This window comes from Anolis sagrei, chromosome 6, assembly GCF_037176765.1.
Source record: "Anolis sagrei isolate rAnoSag1 chromosome 6, rAnoSag1.mat, whole genome shotgun sequence".
Classification (NCBI taxonomy): Eukaryota; Metazoa; Chordata; class Lepidosauria; order Squamata; family Dactyloidae; genus Anolis; species Anolis sagrei.
Window position 1 is genome coordinate 13,887,915 of NC_090026.1, and position 21,817 is coordinate 13,909,731.

Genomic DNA, 21,817 nt, shown 5'->3' on the forward strand with positions numbered 1-21,817 from the left:
TGAAAGTCTACTTTGCTGATGGTCACAGAACCTTGTGGTTAATAAAGGTTCTCTGGCTATCGGTAAGGTAGGTTTTCAATAGATGTGTCAAACTCAAGACCCAAAGGCTAAGTCCAGTCCACCATGACTTTTATTATCCTGATGTTGGGCAATGATTTCTGTTTTCCTCATCATTAGACATTATGACTAGAACTGATGGGAGTTGAGATACAGGAACATCTGGACGGCTGCAGTTTGTTCTGTTAAGTAATGGTAGTGGGGTTTGAAATTAAACCCAACTCTTGTGTTTATGATGTTTCAAATGTCCTTTAACCTTTTCCCAACCTCAGAGCCTATTGGGTGGCAATTATCCCTAGTCCACATGGAAGATCATCAAAAGTGAAAGGAGTTGTCATTTAGCAATGTCTGGGGAACCAAACTAGATGAAAACTTTAAAAAAATATAGTTGGCCTTCTGTAACCACTGGTTCAACAACCATTTGAAGGCAACCATAAGTCTTATATGGTCTTCCATGGAAGTGAATTAGACATCCCTGTTGTAGGTAGTCACACTGAACCAAACAAATGGGAGACTACCATATATTGATATTTATGTTATGATGATGACCTCACACATTGCAGAATCCATCTGCACTGCTGGGGAATTCTTATCTACCAGACAATGTTTCATGTGTCTAAGAAAGTTGTATGTAGTCATGGAATCTTCTACTGCAATGTGTGTGATATCCTTTTAAGATACTCAAATCACTAGACTAGTTCTGTAGCAACAATAAATAGGGCGTCCTCTGAGGTAACTCACTGGACTTTCCAGCAGAGCTGTGCATCTACACCATCCCAAATATCCTTCCACTTTCTCAATCATGTATCTTCTTTCCACAGACCAGAAAATGGAGGTGGACTGATGAATCTGTATACAAATACAAGGCATGGGAAAGTGGCCAGCCTGAGAACTACCATAACACTGAACACTGTGTAGAACTCAGACTTTCCACAGGTAAGGAAATGAAGACAAGACTGAGAAAGGCCAAGGTCATCTAGCTTCCATGGCTTTCTCAGCTACATTTCTAGCACAAGTTAAGACCAGAATTGGCCAACTTGTTCAGCTTCATGAAGTAACATGAGTCAGTGTGCCGTAGTTCACTAGCTTGATGCACAGGACCAGGCTTTCCATTAGACAGAGCGGAGAAGTCAGTTGTTGGGTGACAGCAGTGCTAGTTTTATGCACAATATATTTATTAATATTTTGCATGAAACAATGTTTATGTATATCAGAAAGCAAAGGTGTAACCCATGTGGACAAACTGAAATACAACATCGTCTGAGCTCTGCCAGTGCAACATATTTCCAAATGAAGCAAAGTGTTTGAGGTTTAGGACATCTGTAGGGATACCAAGATGCTTGTTTATAAAGCTATTGTTCTCCTAACCGTGTTATACGCCTGTGAAACATGGCTAGTCTACAAATATCACTCTCAACTTCTGGAATGTTTCCATCAGCACTACCTCTGAAAAATCCAGGAAATCTCTCGTGAAGACAGGTGGACAAATGTCAACATTCTGGAAGAGGCAGAGACCACTAGTGCTGAAGCAATGATCCTCTATCATCAACTTAGGTGGACTGTGCACGTTGTCTGAATGCCTGATCACCATCTTCCAAAACAGTTACTCTACCCTCCACTCAAGAATGGAAAAAGGAATGTTGGTGGACAGGAAAAGAGATTTAAAGATGGGCTTATAGCTAACCTTAAAAACTGTGGCATAGACACCAAGAACTGGGAAGCTCTGACCCTCAAGTGTTCTAACCGGAGGTCAGCTGTTACCAACAATGCTGTGGAATTCAGAGAGGCATGAATGGAGGCAAAACGTGTCAAGAGGAAGGTGCATCAAACTAACCCATCTGGAAATGGATGTCCTCACTGTGAAAGAACATGTGAATCCAGAACAGGTCTCTACAGACCCACTGCCAAGACTCTACACTTGGAAGGCAATTATTGGCCTCGAGTGATAGCCTAAGATGATGATGATACATATGATTTTTAAGCCAGATTAATAACTGGGGCTAGTTACAGGGAGTGGTCGACCCCCCTGTTTAAGGAGCTCCACTGGCTACTGTTTATTTTCTGGGCCCAATTCAAGGTGCAGGTTATCACCTATAAAGCCCTAAAAGGTTTGGACCTGCCTTCCTTTGTGACCATATCTCTCTCCACGAACCAACCAGGGCCCTTCAATCTTCGGGGGAGGCCCTCCTTTCGCCCCTGCCAGTTTCACAAGCTCATCTTGTGGGCACAAGGGAGAGAGCCTTCTCCTCTGTGGTCCCCTGACTCTGGAACTCATTACTTGGAGAGATCAGAAAAGCCCCTACTCTAGAAACCTTTAAAAAGAACCTTGAAACTTGGCTCTTCTGCTGCACCTTTGGTGAGTCGGTACACAACATGACACGACTGCTCCCCTCAATGCTTCTGTCACTGGAGTACACATCTCCCCACCCCCACCCCCACGTGGGAAAGCTTGGTTCCACAACCCTGTTTTTATGAGCTCCCTCTTGCAAATAATTTGCTCTTTTATCTCAACATTTCATCCTGCACATGTGGCCCGCTAACTGTCATTGTGATTGTGTTTATTGTAATGTTATGTTGCTAATGTAGTCATATGTTTTAATGTAATTATGATGTTGTTGCTTCTTGCTTATGTTTTGGTTTTATTTTGCTGTAATATATTGTTTGGGCTTGGCTCATGTACGCCGCCCTGAGTCCCCGTTGGGGGAGACGGTGGCGGGGTATAAATAAAGATTATTATTATTAGTAGTAGTAGTAGTAGTTATTAATTTTAAAGTATTGACTGATTGCTCTAATATTTAGTGGTCTCACACATTCTTTTAAAATAATGTTCTGTATTTTTAACATTTAAGTATTGTAGTTTAATCTGTGATGGTTGTGTTGTCGCACCCTGGGCCTGAAATAATGTCTGTTTACATGACGTGCCTTCTGTACACCCAACAGGACGCTGGGGTGCCTCAGCTGAAGGGCCCCTTAGATTTCCCAACACAAAGTTTGATTGAGGCTCAAAATAAGTTCAACAAAGTTCTTTATTTTGGCTTAAATCTTCAAACAAACGAATTAAACATTTTATAACCTTGGAAACCAGGTAGCTTCCTCAATCTGCCAACAAGGGCAGGCAACTGGTGGCAAACTGTTCCTTTCTTCCTTAGGGAAATCTTTTGACCCCTCCTTGGGCAATCTTTCTTTACCTTGCTGGTGTGAGGCCCCTACTCCCGGCTCCAAGCTACTTTATGGATAGCCCGAGTCAGGCCGGTAGCCAGGATTTCGATTCGGGGGGGGGGGGGGGTGAGGTTTTTTTCAGGGGGGTGGGGGGGCTGAGTTTCGGGGGGGGGCTGAGTCTGAGTGAAAGAGGGTCTACCCTAGCAAACCTTTTACATCATTACACCAATACCCCCATGCATATGGGATATATTGAGTATGGTGATCAGATCATGATATGAATAAACATAACAGTTTAAATAATGCACCAGTAAGGCCTTTTCGTGAACCACCATGAGAATTTCGGGGGGGGGGGGGTGAAGCCCCTCAAGCCCCCCCCCCCTCCCGGCTACATGTCTGGCCCGAGTGATCCCTTACCAGACAAGGTTCCTGTAGATCTGCCAAGCTGAAAGGTGTCAGTTAGTTTAATCCACGAAGGTTGTAGGAATTTTCCTGTTGCCCCAGCAAAGGCTGGCTGTATTCCCCCAGCAAAGGCTGTGGAACTATTCCTTTTCTCCCCCAGCAGAGCTGTGAGTAGTGAAGCCTTTGTGCAGATGGGGTAGAGAAACCCACACGTCCTGCTGTTAGGCTCCAAAAAGTGAGACTGAACAAAAGTCCTCCTTTGCCTCCAAAACCCTGGGGAAAGGGGTGGGTTTGAAGACTCTAACGATGATTGCCGGGTTGCTGGCCCTATGGCTGCAACCTGGGGAAGCTACCTGATTGCAAAATGCATGGCTTAAATAAATTCATACAAACTAGCAGTGCAAGAAAAGGAAATTCAAATCTCCTGGCACTGCTGTGCCAGCACAATGGTTCTCCACATCAAGCATAAGGGGAAGCCAATAAGAAATAACAATATTACTGGGTTCGAATCCAATTCAACCATAGAATCCTAATGAGTGGCCCTGGGCAAGTCACATTCTTTCAGTCGTAGAGAAAGTTAATGGCAGACCACTTTGAACAATTCTTGCCAATAAAAACCCATGATAGTTTTGCTTTAAGGATGCCGTAAGTCAGATACAACTTGATGGCACATGATAATGTGGATGTTTTTGAGTGATGGTGTATGTGTAAATAAGGGAGTGTGGGAATGTTTGCGATCACCTCACCATGTTTAAACAAAGTTCCCTCTGCCTCTGGCATGTGGGTATAGAACAGTGGTTCTCAACCTGTTCGTCCCCAGGTGTTTTGACCTACAACTCCCAGAAATCCCAGCCAGTTCACCAGCTATAAGGATTTCTGGGAGTTGAAGGCCAAAATAACTGGGGACCCACAGGTTGAGAACCACTGGTCTAGGTCATCCCCCAGAAAAGAATGCAAGCTTTCAAACCAAGTTCTCTGTTCCTGACTTTCAGAGATGTACAGAGGTTGGGCAGAAGGAACAACTTTTCATGCAGAGTTAATTGTTGCAAATTTCCTTTTTTGCACCACTATTCACAACAAACACCCCCCCCCCCCCAGGTAACTGTTGTAAAAGTGAACTGAGAACTTTCTAGAGTTGGAAAAAGAGAGAGAATTGAATATATGCATAAACAAGAATTTATTAATTCCAGGAGAATAACTGCAAATGCAGTGATTTGAATGAGATAAGGTCATCTTTTATAGATTCACAAGGGAAAAGTGTAGTGAATTAACAACCAAAGAGGTATCTATCCAATTTTCCAGTCTATCACAGTTACGTCCAGTTTCATCCAGATTGCTTTATATCTCATGTTTGCAAACGTAGCTGTTGCGAGCCCCGCAGTGGATATCATTCCATTGCTTGAAACCTAAAAAGCAGGAGACAACACAGATGTTATTTGGAGATAGGGCAGCCTATAAATAAAGTATTATTACAATATTTTCTGCTCTGTTAGTTTTGGGGGAGGACCTTCAGAATATTGTCCACCTGTTCCCAATGTCAACCTTCAATTCTAATAGAAAAGCCTGTAACCCTCAGGCCTGTAAAAAATATTTTAGTAGTTCAATAGAGAAATGTTTATAGGGTCTGGAACATTATTATGAGGTGACACAGATATCCTAATATAGAGAAGAATATGATATGCATCTGGACCTTCATCGTGAACTATGTTGCGGGGGATGGGACACTTTTAATGGCCTCTAAGAAGCCAGAGGCTGTTGCATATGGTGCAGAACACCAGAATGTTAAACATGATAGGGACAAGTTGCTTAAGGTCTTGCTGCCCCTTTGCGTGTCTAGTTTTACCTCCTAGTAAAAAGGTGGTTAGCAGAGGCGGCCCTAGGTAATTTTCAATGGTAAGCAAACAGTATTTTGGCGCCCCCCCCCCCCCAAACCAATCATTGATATATATATTCTGTTTGTCGTGGGAGTTCTGTGTGCCATATTTGGTTCAATTCCATCTTTGGTGGAGTTCAGAATGCTCTTTGATTGTAGGTGTAGGTGAACTATACATCCCAGTAACTACACTTGCCACACTTGCTCGCTTGCCTGGCCCGCTTTGGGTCCGGAGGCATGCCTGAAGACCCCAGCGTGTGCACCAAAAGTCACATCTTCTCCTGACTTTCTCCTCAGCCATTGGGACCAAGAGAGAGACAGACAGACAGACAGACAGACAGAGGTGGAGATGCCCACCTTTCCTGAAGGTAGGCGCAAAAACAAAGGAGGGAGCGGAGGTAGGAGATACCTCCAGCCGGAGGGGCTTTCTCTCTCTCTCTTGGTCCCAATGGCTGAAGAGAAAGTCAGGAGAAGAGGCAACTTTTGGTGCGCACGCTGGGGTCTTCAGACACGCCTCTGGACCCAAAGCAGGCCAGGCGCAGTGGCTCCGCCCCTTGGCCCACCCATGGATTGGGGAGAGGAGAGGAGGCAGGTGGAGCGCTGGGGGATCGGGAAAGGGAGCCGGTCATGGGGAAGAGATCAAACGCGGAGAACGATTGAGTGCCGGCTCTGCTCATGCACCCGGTGGCCAGGTGGAGCAGGAACGAGAGGGGTTAGGCGAGGTTCAAGGGCCCGGCCCCTTTGGGAAGAGGATCGCCTGGCAGCGAGGTAAGAAAGCCGAGGCTCCCCCCGGACTGCTAGGGCTGTTGTGAGCTGAGGGGGTGCTCCTGAGGTGGCAGTCAAGGGGCATTTACAGAGGCGCCTCTGCACCCCTGGCAAAAAAAGTGTTCTGCAACCGCTTACTTCGCGTAATGGACGAGCCGCCCCTGGTGGTTAGGTAGCTACACAATTATTGTCTTGCTCTTGTGGATCAGGGGTTTTGCCTGGGTGCAATGTAAGTTAGATACCCTTGATCTTTTTTGGTCCTTTATTGGTTTGCTTACCTGAGGAAAGTCGGAGTTCTACACAGTGCTCAGAGTTAAAGTAGTTGTCGGGCTGGTTGGGCATCCATGCATTGTAGTTGTAGACTGATTCATCAGCCCACCTCCATTTCTTGCTCTGTAGAAAGGAGATAAATGTTTGAGGAATAAGTTCTATTGAACGTTGTAATACTTGCTTCTAATACTATATCTGGGGTTAATAAAAACTATGCAGCCATCAATGTCACAACTAAATTGCTGGTGTAAAGGAGGAATTCTGCCAAAGGAGAGAAAAACAGAGGCATCTACGCTCCACAGATAGCTCCAGTCTAGCTTCTCAAGGAAAAGAATTCCAAAGCCTGGAAACAGTCCTGTGATCCTCAAGAAGTGACCCATGGAGTGCTAAGGTGAGGAGGAAGGCTCTATAGCAAATATTAAAAAATGGACCCAAATTCTGCTATTCCTCCTCTGTTTCATTAGGACTCCAATTGAAAACAATATAGAAGATCAATGTGGGAACCAGTCTATGAAACTGCCCAAATAAAGATGGAATCTCATCAATTGCGGGTCTCTCCACAGTAATGAAAACTCAGAATGGTAGAAGAAAGAAGCTTACCTGACGAACATTATGGAGCCCAATCCAGACATTGCTTGGTTCTTGTTGGTAAGTGGAGATGTGTTCAGCCAACAGAAGGGTCTCTGCCTTGGTGAGAACAGAGGCAAGATGGGCTCCACGGCCATAGCTTTGGCACTCAATCTGAGGAGGGAGGAGAAAATCAGGAGTGTCGCCATTGTCATGTTTCACCAGCAGCACTGGTGCAGGACCATTAATTGCTATGGGGAAAAATAATCTAATGGAAAGGATCAAGAATTAGGACATGCCTTACACATGCATAACTTCAACTCATGTCCTGTCCAATTCCACCAACCCACCTTTTCTCCATTGCTTCTCCCCCCTCCCCTTGGAGTAGAAAGTAAGATAAGATGTCCTGGATAATCATGTCTTTGTTTTTACTCCAGCATTAGGAAAATAGGTGGCTATTTTTCCACCACTTGCTATGCTGTGCATTAGCCAGTAAATTGCCATTTTTAGAAAGTGGTTAGGACAGAAGGATGCTTCTCTGTTTGGAGTGGGAGGAATTTGATTCTTGTATTGTTCTGACCACTGCAATGATCAAAAGGGAAGTTACAGTGAAATAAGGCCAACACACACCATTGTAACTCAAATATTATTGTGAAGGACTTCCACCATTGTAACTCACTAACAAAACGTCTGCCATCATTTAGATTTATGGTTCTCAACCTTCAGGTGATTTGAACTTCTCACTCCCTGAAGTTCCTTCCCATAAGGCCCATGGTGAGAAATTCTGGAACACTTGGAGGACCAAAGATTGAGAATTGCATTCATTCCTGCCTTGGCTGAAGAGAAGCACTTCTTACCTCAGCCTCTTGCCAGGTCAGCTTGTTATCGAAAAAGGCATAGCAGTTGCCCTGGTTTTGCAGCCACTCCCTGGCACAAGTGTCAGCCTTGGCTGCATAGAAACAAGAGATCAGAAAGAAAGAAGAGCATGGAGTTTAGCAGAATTAATAACAACATCCCTTAGAAGAAACTTGTAGAGTTTCTCCCCAAATAGTAATTATTTGTGAAACAAAGAGATCAGCAAAGGGATCTTTATTAATGGTACATAATCAATATTTCCTAAAGGAACTCACTTTCTGGGAAAGAACTGGAAATCAGGAAGCCAAGAAAGCAGAGACTGAAGAAGTTGAGGAGTCCCATCTTCAGGTTGGCCTTAAAACATGAAAGAACAAAAAGTTTTATGAAGTTACAGAGGTAGATTAAGTGAATCCTGAATCTTCCATTTTATTTCACAATGTAAAGTTAGTAAGTGAGTTCGTTTTTGAACATCATGGTTGAATCATATATGCCAGTCACCACATAGGTCTGGATAAAAATATTGGAAAACCCTGGCTTCCTGACTTTAGACCATTTTGGTTACTCATTTCTGTTTCTCTACTCCAAAGACATGTTTCTTTCCTTCAGTGTTATTTTGAATCAATGCTCCATATCTGTTCTAGCATATCTTTTCTGTTAGGTTTTTCAGCATGGGTATAAAACATCATTCCCACTTTAATATTGTGGTAACTTTGTCAAACCTTAAAGATTCCATCTTGCAAGCTATAGTCTGACTTAACTCCTCATTGTCAAGATCTATGGCTCATCTCCTCATGATTTTCCTGTACTCACCTTAAGGATCATCACTCTGTCTACTCACCTGGTGATAATCTCCTGGGTGGACAGGTATGGTGGACAGCTGAACTGGGACCTTCTCTGAAGATGGTCTATCCCTTTCTGGGTTCCTCCTATATATGGTAGTCCCCAGACAGATATGGTGCAATTCAAGGATGCTTCAAGGAAATCCTGGTTCTCTTTCTTCTATTTTTACACAATCTGGGGCCAAAGTTGTGGGTCGCAGTTTGCAATGCTGATTATCTGCTTCAAGAAAGGTCATCATATTGTCCTTTACTTCACTGAGGAATGTCATGTCAAACTGTCTCTCCTGTATTTCTGATGATGCAGACCAATTATTGATGGTCATCTGTGAAAGAACATCCTCATGGTTTGGTTCTACTTCTTCAGAAGGTTTAAGATTGCATCTACCATGATCCTGGAACTTTGCTTTTGTTGACAAGACTTATGCTAGAAGAAGAATGACAATGTCTGGTGGGACACCAGGGTCACCCAGATAAGAGCATACAATGTTCTGCAATTTCATGATGAACACCTGAGACCAAGGGTGCACTATACTGTAGACCAGTGGTTGTCTACTTTCCTAATGCTGCAGCCCCTTAATACAGTTCCTCATGTTGTGGTGACCCCCAACAATAACTTTATTTTCATTGCTACTTCATAACAGTATTCTTGCTACAGCTATGAATGGTGATGTAAATATCTGATACACAGGATGTGTTTTCATTCACTGTACCAAATTTGATACCAATGGCAAATTTGAATACTGGTGGGATTGGGGAAGATTGATTTTGTCATTTGAGAGTTGTAGTTGCTGAGATTGATGGTTCACCTACAATCAAAGATCATTATGAACTCCATCAATGATGGAATTGAACCAAACTTGGCTCACAGAACTCCCATGACCAACAGAAAATACTGGAAAGGTTTGGTTGGCATTGATCTTGAGTTTTAAAGTTGCAGTTCACCTAAATCAAGGGAGCACTGGACTCAAACAAAGATGGACCTGGAGCAAACTTGGCATGAATACTCAATATGCTCAAATGTGAATGGTGGTGGAGTTTGGGGAAATAGACCTTGACATTTGGGAATTGTAGTTGCTGGGATGTATAGTTGACCTGCAATAAAAGAGAATTCTGAACCCCACCAACTATAGAATTGGGTCAACTTCCCACACAGAACTCCCATGACAAACAGAAAAAACTGTGTTTTCTGATGCTCTTTCACGACCCCTCTGACACTCCCTCATGACCCCCCCCCCAAACACTGCTGTAGACTGAATGCAATATGACTCCCTTCAACTGCAATGGCACAATGTGATGTAATCTTGTGAGCTATGGTTTTACAAAGTCTCTACATCTCTGCCAAAGAGAGCCAGGGCTTCACCAATCTGCAATTACATAGATTTTATAGCATTGAGCCATGCCATGAAAAGTTGTGCCAGGTTGCATTAATTCCACAATGTAGATGCACCTCTGGAAAAAGTGCAAGGTGATGTCGGGAGGGCAAAGGGTGTGATATCATTAAAGATGACACATTGAGCAGCAACTGCAATTGCTTAAGAGATGATATCCCAAATGAAAACACAAATGTAATACATGAGACAAGAGGAAAAGTAGGAAGTGAGAGGCCACCACAGTTTGCTTTTGTTTGAGCCTACTAGGAAAGGCAAGATTCCCCTGCCTGCTGCTGAATTTATTGAGTGCAAATTGTAGCCATTGAGATCAGTAGAGGACAAAAGGGGAATGTGGAAGAAGGAGGAGGAAACTGTGACATTCGAACAGCAGCTGAAAAAATGGGATGACAGAGGATTAATCCAGATGGTCCGTGCCAAATTGGGACCCTTGGAGCCTATTCAATGCCTCCTCCTCTTCTTTCTCCAGTACAGGTACACCAGTCAATCAGATTCATTCTTTGGTTCTTTGTTGCTATGGCACAAAATGACCAATGGATGAAAGCTAAATTCAGGCATTTTCACTGGCACTGCTTTGCCACAAGAATTCAAAAGTCAGCAACCTTTCTAAAGCCTTTTTTTGGGCTGCTACTGTATTGAACATTTTTCATGGTATGATTGTGGAAAGAAACTGGTTCCCACAGTGCTCATGTGTCAACGCAAGGCCCACAGGCCAAATCTAGCCCACCACGTCATTTTATATAGCCCTCCAGATGTTGGACGACAACTCCTGCATTCCTCATCATTAGACATCATGACTAGAGCTGATAGGAGTTGGGATACAGCAACATCTGTATCACAGTAACATGTAGTTTGTTCTGTTTAGTCAGGGCAATGGGATTTGGATTTAGATACAAGGTTTGTGGCTATGATGTCTGACTTTAAAATGTCATTTATCCTTTCCCCAATCCTATTATCTCCAGTCTGCATGATAGATAATTAAAAGTGATGGGAACTGTAGTTCAATAATATCTAGGTATTCAAACTGGGTAAAAACTAAAGAACACCAACTACATGGTTAAAATTTTAGTTGTCTCTCTGTATCCACAGATTTTGAATTCAATGACACTTTGAAGCCAACCAAAATGTTGTTGCGGCTCTGGATGGGAATGGGTTTGACACTCCTGCCCCAGTGCATTCCACCAATGAACTCTTCCCCAGCTAAGAGAGTTCTACTAAACCTGAGCCTGTGCAGCTGGATCTGAATTCAAACTGCCCAAGCGCTCTCTAGAAGGTCAACTATGATGGCTGATCAATCAACAGTGAGGGGAGTATATGCTTCATAACATAGCTATCTGGACTAATGTTCTGCATACCACTGACAAGGACACAGCTCCTATCATCACAAAGGAGGAAATATCACACACACCTTCTAACTCTATTGTCAGGAACAAACCAAGAGGAAATATCAAGTCCTAATTTTGTGCGAACATCCCCTACGGGATCTCTCTCTTTTGGTCCCTGTTTTGTCCTTGCTTTCGTGTTCATATGGACATCTTTTGTGTGGAAAACAGTTCAGGTCTTTAATGAAATTAACTATGGACGGTTCCACACAGGCCATTATCCCAGGGTGTCCAGATGTTCTCCCGGGACTAGCCCGAGAGAATGTCTGGAGGCCTTACCCCCCTCCCCTGAAGCCCCCAGACCCCTTTGAAAAGTATTGAAAACTTACCTGGCCTTCATTACAGGCTTGGAGCAGCTCTCCCGGTGTGTAGACATGACATACCATGAAAAATGGGGGGGGGGGGGGAATTCCTCCCCCCCCCCCCACTCTCCTGGTGCATCATTTCTATGCACCAGGAGAGCTGCTCCAAGCCTGTAATGGAGGCCAGGTAAGTTTTCATTACTTTTCAAAGGGGTCTGGGGGCTTCGGGGGAGAGGGGTGGGTATTCCCACAGTTTACCGGGCTTATTTAGCCCAGTAAACTGTGGGAATGGTGTCTGTAGTCCAGACACAGGAAGTAGTGGGTTTATCCTGTGCCTTCAAAGAAGGCATGGAAAAAATCCACTATCTAAATAATTCACCACAAACCAGGATTTTCCTGGTTTGTGGCAAATTAATTCAGGATTGTCCAGAATGTTGTCTTGACAGCCCCTCCTTTATTGCGGTTGATACCGCAATAAAGGTACTGTCTGGATGGGCCCTATGGTAGACAGACACTTCATTTATGTAGGGGTTAGGGCACAGGACTTCTCGAAAGTAGAACAAATATGAATAAAACACTATAGTTTCCCCTCCTCAATTGTGTTTTTGACCATTGAAGATCTCATTATTCAATTATTTGATTGAAGTGTTCTGTATAAGTGTTTCTAGATCCTCCAGTACACCTCTATATAGTCAACTTCCAACAGATATCGACCATAAAGTTATGCTGGAGGGTGAGAATTAATTTTAATGTTTTTTATATATATATATATAGAGAGAGAGAGAGAGAGAGAGAGAGAGCTATATAATACCAACAGATAAGAAAAACAATAAAACTAGCCATTTCATTCAGATTTTTTTTATTTCATGGAGTGCCTATGATCCTAAACTGAGCAATTTGGAGAGCTGACTGTATTTTTTTTACCTAAAACATCCCTAGGTCCTATGATCAACATTTGCTGGATACAAATAATATAATTTCATATTTGACAGGGAACAAAGCATACCTTTGAATGCAAACCAAAATGTGCTGGAATGTGATACTATGGTTCCTAAAAGAACTTTCTACTTTATGATTAATTCATTTTTGAGACATTCTAGATGAAAACAAAATATTTGTTGACATTTCCTCCAAGGTTGTCTCAGAATTAGCACAGAATTCACCTCCATGGTAGTTTTTCTTGTACCTAGGAGGTCATGAAGCACCTGGGGCTCAGTAATTTCCTTCTTTAGCACTTTGGCATCTGATGAGTGTCACTCACTGAACTGGCCTCTTGAATGTCATGTTCTTTCCCCTGAAAGGTCAGAGGAAGAGTGGGATTCCCCGCATATTCCAGGCTTTGGCTTCTGGACTTCTGCAGTTTTCTCTATGGCGCATCTCCACATTGGAACTAATGCAGTTTGCCCCACATTAATTGCAATGGGTCAATGCTATGGAATCCTGGGAGATGTATTTATTTATTTATTGGAGCCCCCTGTGGCACAATGGGTAAAGCCTTGTGCCAGTAGGACTGAAGACCAACAGGTTGGAGGTTCAAATCCAGGGAGAGCATGGATGAGTTCCTTCTGTCAGCTTCAGCTCCCCATGTGGGGACCTGAAAGAAGCCTCTCACAAGGATGGTAAAACATCAAAACATCCAGGCATCCCCTGTGCAATGTCCTTGCAGACGTCCAATTCTCTCACACCAGAAGCAACTTGCAGTTTCTCCATTTGCTCTTGACAAGGAAAAAAATATTTAGGATATTTCTACCCTGCCCTTCTCGGCATCGCAGACCCAAAGAGGCTTATTTATTTATTTACTTTATTTGAATACCACCCCTCTCAGCCTTGCGGCAACTCGAGGTGGTTTCAATACCACAATATACAAGTACAATTTAAAAACATTAACATCAATAAAATCGTGACAACAGCAGTAAAAACATGTCAGTAAATCCTCAATAAAAACATTGTCCAATTTCATCGTATAGTTGTTCCGTTTTCCTATGTCCATTACTCAGTATTTGCAAATGCTTGCTCAGCCATGTCTTGAGTTTTTCCGAAACCTTATGAGCAAAGAAGCCGATCTAATCTCCTTGGGGGGAGGGCGGTGTTCCATAGCTGAGGGGCCACCGCTGAGAAGGCCCTGTCTCTCGTCTCCACCAACCATACTTGTGACGAAGGCGGAACCAAGAACAGGGCGTCCCCAGGTGATTTTAACGTCCTTGATGGCTACGGTCGTCCACACTCTAGTTACATCCCGAATAGATTACTACAATGCGCTCTACGTGGGGCTGCCTTTGAAGATGGCTCGGAAACTCCAGGTAGTCCAACAGGAGGCAGTCAGATTACTAACTGGGGTAACATACAGGGAATATACCACCCCCCTGCTGCCGGTCCACCTCCAAGCCCAATTCAGAGTGCTGGTTTTGACCTATAAAGCTCTATACGGTTCTGGCCCAACTTACTTGTCCGAACGCATCTGCCTCTATGTCCCATTTTGCAACCTAAGATCATCCAGGGAGGCCCTGCTCTTGTTTTTGTCAACATCACAAATACATTTGGCGGGGACAAGAGACAGGGCCTTCTCGGCTGTGGCCCCCGCCTATAGAATGCACTCCCAAATGAAATAAGATTGACTCCATCCCTCCTGGCTTTCAGAAAAAAAAAATCATGGTTTTGGGACCAGGCCTTCGGGCAGCAAATGTAATTTGCACCTTAGTGGACATTGACTGGAATGGCGTTGCAGCAGATGACATTGTGATTTTATTTTATTGTTTTAATTAATGCTATATGTACTGGTTTTAATGACTGTATTTGATTGTGTTTATATTATTGTAATTGTGATGTAGCGGCCTTGCACTGTTACTAATGTCAGCCATCCTGAGTCCCCCTTCAGGGGTAGGGATTCATGTGGCAATTTGTATTTCCCTGCTTGATCTAATTTCACACTCTGGGGTGTATCAGGGGATACCGTGCTCCAGGTAGGCTAGACTTAAGCCATTGTAGCTTATCATTAAGCCATGGCAATTAAAGTGTACTGATTCTACTGTGTAAATGCACCTTAAGGAAGAGGCCCAAATTGTGAATATTAGTCTGAACCTTGATGCTGTCCCAGCTACAAATTAATGGAATTTACTTACCAAGTTACTAATCATTCAACAGCTAGAACTAAGAATAGCCCATAATGATGTTAGTAATCCCCAAGACAACATCTAATAGAGCAAGGGGTCGATGGTTGTGGGGAGGATTCTTGTCATGGGATGGTCTACAGTTCATTGTACCATTCTGATAAAGCTCCACCAGTTATGCCCTAGTCTTCGAACTATGGGAGGACAGGAAAAGAGATTTAAAGATGGGCTCAAAGTCAACCTTAAAAACTGTGGCATAGACACCGAGAACTGGGAAGCCCTGGCCCCTGAGTACTCTAGCTGGAGGTCAGCTGTGACTAGCAGTGCTGAAGAATTTGAAGAGGCACGAATGGAGGTCGAAAGAGAGAAATGTGCCAAGAGGAAGGCGCATCAAGCCAATCCAGACTGGGAGCGCCTTCCACATGGAAACTGATGCCCTCACTGCAGGAGAACATGTGGGTCAAGAATAGGGCTCCATGGTCACCTACGTACCCACTGCCAGTACACTGCACTGGGAGGACAATCTTATTCAGACAACAAGGGATCGCCTAAGTAAGTAAGTAAGTAAGTAAGTAAGTCTTCAAACTCCTGAAACAATCAGATCCTGAGCCACATAGCCTTTCTAAAAGGAATTAGTATGCTACCAATTATCCAGCATCAGTGTATATCCTTCTAGATCAGTGTTTCTCAACCTTCCTAATGTCGCAACCCCTCAATACAGTTTCTCATGTTGTGGTGACCCCCCCCCCCCAACCATAACATTATTTTCGTTGCTAGTTCATAGCTGTAATTTTGCTACTATTGTGAATCGTAAATATCTGATTTGCAGGATGTATTTTCATTCACTGGACCAAATTTGGCACAAATACCCAATACACACAAATTTGAATACAGGTGGGGTTGGGAGGGGAATTGATTTTGTCATTTGGGAGTTGTAGTTGCTGGGATTTATAGTTCACCTACAATCAAAGAGCATTCTGAACTCCACCAATGATGAAATTAAATCAAACTTGGCACACAGAACTCTCATAACCAACAGAAAATACTGGAAGGGTTTAGTGGGCATTGACCTTGAGTTTTGGAGTTGTAGTTCACCTACATCCAGAGAACACTGTGGACTGAAGCAAAGATAGATCTGGACCAAACTTGGCACAAACACTCAATATGCCCAAATGTAAACACTTGTGGAATTGGGGAAAATAAACCTTGACATTTGAGAGTTGTAGTTGCTGGGATTTATAGTTCACCTACAATCAAAGAGCATTCTGAACCCCGCCAACGATAGAATTGGGCCAAACTTCCACACACAACTCCCATGACCAACAGAAAATACTGTGTTTTCTGATGATCTTTGGCGACCCCTCTGACACCGCCTCGCGACCCCCCCCCCAGGGGTCCCGACCCCCAGGTTGAGAAACGCTGTTCTAGATATCTACACTATATATCCTATAATCTTCAACCATTACAAGTGAGCTACTGCCCATGGTAGATATAACACAATAGCTGCAGCTTCCTCATATGCATGCTTCATGAAAAATGTCCTAATTCAGGAGTGGGTAACATTTGGCTCTCTTGGGACTCAAACTTTCACCAACCCCACACAACTTCGGTAGTGGTTAAGGATAGTGGGATCTAGAGTTCAACTTCTGGAATGTTCATTTCCACACATATGAAAATAATATGACTTTGATAACTTTTGATGAACTGGCCCCCCTCTGTTTACTTTCTCATCCTTCTCCTTGTAGGTGAGGTTCGTTCATGTGCGAGACAGACAACTGCTCTTTGTGTTTGATAGAAAGATGGGTGTCATGAAGAAGCATTTCTCTCTAGCCCAAGGAAAGAATTCATAATACTACAAAATTGTCCATGTGGATGTCTGAGACAGAGACACCTTTGGTTCTGATAGTTCAATGTACCAAAACATTGTCTCATGCACACAATTATTAATAATATTTTGTGTAAAATGACTTTCAGGCTATGTATGTAAACTGTATATGAAGCATAAATGTAGTTTGTGTTTGAACTTGGGTCCTATCTCCAAGTTATCTCAATATATATTTGTAAATGTTTCAAAATCTGAAAATGTTTGAAATGCAGAACATTTCTGATCCAAAGCATTTTGGATAAGAGATGTCCAACCTGTATTCATTCACATACCTAGCCCACATTCATAGCCTCTCTTCTTCCAATTTCATTTAGAATTTTATTGCACCCCCCTCCCCCCCAAAATTAGGGAGCAGAAATTCTTGCTAACTACTATACGTTAGCAAACCAAAGATTTAGTAGTAGGTCCTATTCCAATCTGCCCCCTGAGCTTCCCTAACCTATGGATCTTGGCTGGATAAAATCGTGAGTTGTTGTCGAGAGTTAATTCAGGGTTTTGGTATAAGAGTATCATTGGTACAGTTGCACTCTAGCACTGAAACACCTTGTCACACCCAGCACCACACCAGAGTCCAGTAATACTATATAGAAATGATTATTAAGGGAAGCAGGTACAAAGGGGAAAAGGGCATATCCAAAATGGTCAGTAGAATAAAAAAAATACAAAATAGCAGTAATCCAAAAATGAGAAAGTACATAAAGTCAAGAGGACCAGAATCCACAGCAGATATCTAAACATAAATTCATAAACTAGAAAACATGAGCTTCTTTCAAGGCAAATCCTTACAGGAACCAATACATGAATTAGAACAGGAAACTTAAATCATGAACTTGAAAGCCGAGACAGGAAACCACTTAATTTAATCAAACCACTTAATTTAAGCCTATCCAGGCACCCATGATATCATGCCGAACACACCTGAATGTCAAGGTCTTCCCCCAATTTCTGTGACAATGTCTAATTTGTCTATATTTGAGTCCCTCCATTCTCAGGCCTAATCTGGTTTCATGGGAAAACTCCCCATCAGCTCAAGGACTTTCACTTTTCCCTGCCGCCTGGGAACCAGCATCGGAATTCAAAACATCTTTGGCCTCGGCCTCATATCTCCAATCTGAGGCCTGCAATTATCTCTGATCACACACAGACTCACACACAGGGGACACCCAGATGTTTTACCATCTTGTGGGAGACTTCTCTCATGTCCCCACCTGAGAAGCTGGAGCTGACAGATGGGAGCTTACCCCGCTCCTTGGATTTGAACCACCAACCTTTTGGTCAGCACTCCTTCTGCCACCCGGGACTCATGGAGTTCTGATGAAAGGTCACAGTCTTTCCTCTGTTGTAAAACAGTGGCTGCCAGATTTTGGTCCTGATGTCTCAGATCAGCCCCCAGAAGTTTCACCCAACTTTGCCACTGCATTATGCAATCAAGTAATCCCGTGCAAAGGCTTCAGATGTTGCCTGCCTGATGGAAAGGGACAAGCTCCTTCTATAGTGGGAATTTGTGCAAGGATAATTGTCCAAATGCCAAAGAAGGGGGTGGTAGAGGAGACTGATTGAACTGGATTAAGGATGAACACTCCAGGAAATATATGCATCAGAAAGATTTTATTAACATTAAACTATAACATAGTTACAAACAACAATAACAGGAGATGAAGAAGACCAGTCAAGAAGCTCTTCAGAAATGCTATTTTGAAATGGACAGTGGAAGGTTGATCTTTTCCGGAGAAGAGAAAAGGCAGTGACATCCAAAGAAAACATCCATGCAATTGTAGCTGACAACCACAAACTTCTTTAGAGCTCATGCTTGCACATGTAGGCATTGCGTCTCTGGCACCGAGCATCATTCCATAGAGTAAAACCTGAAATACAGAAGACATGTCAAAATGTTATTATTCCCTCCCTTTTATCTGTTTGTCCCAATGTGTTTAGACTTAAGCAAAGTGTGAGGAGTGGGTGGAGAATGCAAGAAATCATGTTTTTAGGTGCTATCAATTCTGAGAGTGCCTTGGACCGGAGAAGATCCAGCCAGTCCATACTTTAGGAAATAAAGCCCGACTGCTCACTGGAGGGAAGGATATTAGATGTGGCAAAGATGAAGTATTTTGGGACATCATGAGAAGACAGGAAAGAGAAGACAATAATGCTGTGGAAAATGGAAGGAAAAAGAAAGAGGGACCGACCAAGAGCAAGATGGATGGATGGTATTCTTGAAGTGACTGGATTGACCTTGAAGGAGCTGGGGGTGATGACAGCTGACAGGGAGCTCTGGCCTGGGCTAGTCCATGAGGTCACCAAGAGTCAGAAGTGACTGAATGAATAAACAACAATGTGCTATCAAGTTCTTTCTAACTTATGGCAGTCCTAAAGTGATCTATCATGTAGTTTTCCTGTCAGGATTTCTTCAGAGGATATTTGCCTTTGCCTTCCTTTGAGGCTAAAACTGTGTGGCTTGCCCAAAATCATCCATACTCCTAAGTATCTAACAGACCTCACAATCTCTGCGGATGCCTGCCATAGATGCAGGTTAAAGGTCAGGAGAGAATGCTTCTGGAACATGGCCATACAGCCTGGGAAACACACAACAACCCAGTGATTCCGGCCATGAAAGCCTTCGACAATATACTCCTAAGTAACTTGCCAATCTTCCCCAAAACTGTTTGAGAAAAGCCTAACAGATGAGGTATGCCATGGCTGGTCTTATATGGAGCAACCAATGTGAGAACTTGGCCTAGGCATTGCAAGGAAAAATTGTAAATTCATGGAGAACGAGATGCATTGACAATATTTTTGATCTTTTCATACCTGTGGAAAATACCAGTTCCACGCAGTGTTCACTATTGAGATAGTTGTCTGGTTGGTGGGTCATCCAGGACTTGTAGTTGTAAGTTGACTCATCAGCCCACCTCCATCTCCCGGTCTGTGGAAAGGAGACAGAATAGGATGCTTAAGGAAACGAAGAACTCTGTGCAAAAAATAAATCTAGAGAGTTTGGTTTATTTATTTATTTCGTGACAAAAGCATTGCATAAAATTGTTTATCAAAACTGATAAAATAAAGGGATCACAAGCTGCTAGGTAGTTTTAGACCCAAAACGGGCAACAGTGACTGCATTGTCTGTAGCTTTAAACAATTCTTCATCTGTGTATAAGGCAGGACATTGTGGGCAAGCATACAGATGCTGAGTTGTTTGTTCTGCTCCACTAAAGAAAAAAGTGGAGGATTCTTCTAGGTAGTGCCATTTTGCCAGGTTGTCTTTTGATCTGCCAACTCTGGTTCTGAGTCTGTTCAGGGACTCCCAAATTTTGCCCCTGGAGGAAGACCCTCATGAGGGCCATCCAGTTGGAATTGCCTGATTTTGCTGCCCACAGGGGTCTTCTTGCTGTTGCTGGAGGAACATTTAGAGGAGTGGTGGTTCTCATGAAGCTTTTCCACAAAGAGTTTGGTCGTTAAAGATGGTTGAGCTGAGGTCATAATAAGTCCTTGTGATCATAGCCAGATATGGAAAAAGAGAGGGGCTTACCTGACGAACATCATGGAGCCCAATCCAGACATGGCTTGGTTCTTGTTGGTAAGCGGAAATATATTCAGCCACTAGAAGAGTCTCTGCCTTGGTGAGGATAGAGGCAAGATGGGCTCCACGGCCATAGCTCTGGCACTCAATCTGAGGAGGAAGAAAGGGAAGGGGACTGTCATTTCCATCAAAGGAATTGAGTATGCCAGAAGGTAGTGGATTCTCCTTTGTTGGAACTTTTAAAATATACTTTGGGTTAGCATCTCTTAATGATGCTTTAGCAGGTGTGACAGGGTAATGGTCTATGTGGGAGTTGGGGTTCCTTTGAATTCTGTAATTCCATAATTCTATTATTCGGCTTCATTTCAGCTCTATCTTTGTGTTATTATTGACCAAAGTTCCCTCAAGCCATCTTCCTGAGGACCAGGAAACTAACTTGTGTCCAATTCTGGGCACCACAATTCAAGAGAGATATTGACAAGCTGGAATGTGACCAGAGGAGGGTGACTAAAATGATCAAGGGTCTGGAGAACAAGCCCTATGAGGAGTGGCTTAAGGAGCTGGGCATGTTTAGCCTGACGAAGAGAAGGATGAGAGGAGATATGATAGCCATGTATAAATATGTGAGAGGAATCCACAGGGAGGAGGGAGCAAGCTTGTTTACTGCTTCCATGCAGATTAGGACAAGGAGCAATGACTTCAAACTACAAGAAAGGAGATTCCATCTGAACATGAGGAAGAACTTCCTGAATGTGAGAGCCATTCAGCAGTGGAACTCTCTGCCCCAGAGTGCGGTGGAGGCCCCTTCTTTGGAAGCTTTTAAACAGAGGCTGGATGGTCATCTGTCAGGGGTGATTTGAATGCAATATTCCTGCTTCTTGGCAGGGAGTTGGACTGGATGGCCCATGAGGTCTCTTCCAACTCTTTAATTCTATGATTCTGTGGTATACCAAATGTGTGTTGGTGACAAATATTTCTTACCTCAGCCTCTTGCCACGTTAATTTATTGTCAAAATAAGCATAGCAGTTCCCTTGATTTTGCAGCCATTCCCTTGCACAGGTGTCGGCTTCAGCTGTGAGAGAAAAGGAGGATGAGGGCAAAAAAGAAAGAAAGAAAACAAGAGAGGAGGCAGAACAATTAGAGGAGGATACCACTTTTACCATGCCCTTCAAAACCCAGCTTTCCCACAGGTAGCATGGATTTATGTGCTCTGAACCCTTGCTTGAGAAATCTATATGGATGGCCTGGGGATCAAAATCTGTTCACTGTTTCCAACCCAAGTCACCCTGTTTTCCCCATAACAGAGATGTCAATCTTTGTTCAGAAACTCACCTCCCAAAAAGAAGATTCCAAGAAGGCAAAGTGTGAGGTGAGTGAAGAGACCCATTTTTTGGTTGACCTTTGAAGGGAAAGAATAGAATAAATTAAAGAGGCATAATTAGTGCTTG

General features: G+C 43.2%; 2 protein-coding genes across 2 annotated transcripts; both read right to left on the bottom strand.

Moving 5' to 3' along the window:
* Nucleotides 1–4,956: 4,956 nt before the first annotated feature.
* LOC132779339 (C-type lectin Cal-like) lies at nt 4,957–8,290 on the bottom strand. Its single transcript, XM_060783031.2, has 5 exons — nt 8,224–8,290; nt 7,951–8,042; nt 7,127–7,267; nt 6,535–6,649; nt 4,957–5,024 (listed from the first exon to the last, which is right to left on the bottom strand). Exons 1-5 carry the CDS (start codon nt 8,288–8,290, stop codon nt 4,957–4,959), a joined length of 483 nt encoding a protein of 160 aa, XP_060639014.2.
* A 10,358-nt stretch (nt 8,291–18,648) lies between these two features.
* LOC132779340 (C-type lectin BpLec-like) lies at nt 18,649–21,756 on the bottom strand. Its single transcript, XM_060783032.2, has 5 exons — nt 21,702–21,756; nt 21,350–21,441; nt 20,378–20,518; nt 19,660–19,774; nt 18,649–18,716 (listed from the first exon to the last, which is right to left on the bottom strand). The coding sequence occupies exons 1-5, from the start codon at nt 21,754–21,756 to the stop codon at nt 18,649–18,651; spliced, it is 471 nt and encodes a 156-aa protein (XP_060639015.2).
* Between the last annotated feature and the right edge of the window lie 61 nt (nt 21,757–21,817).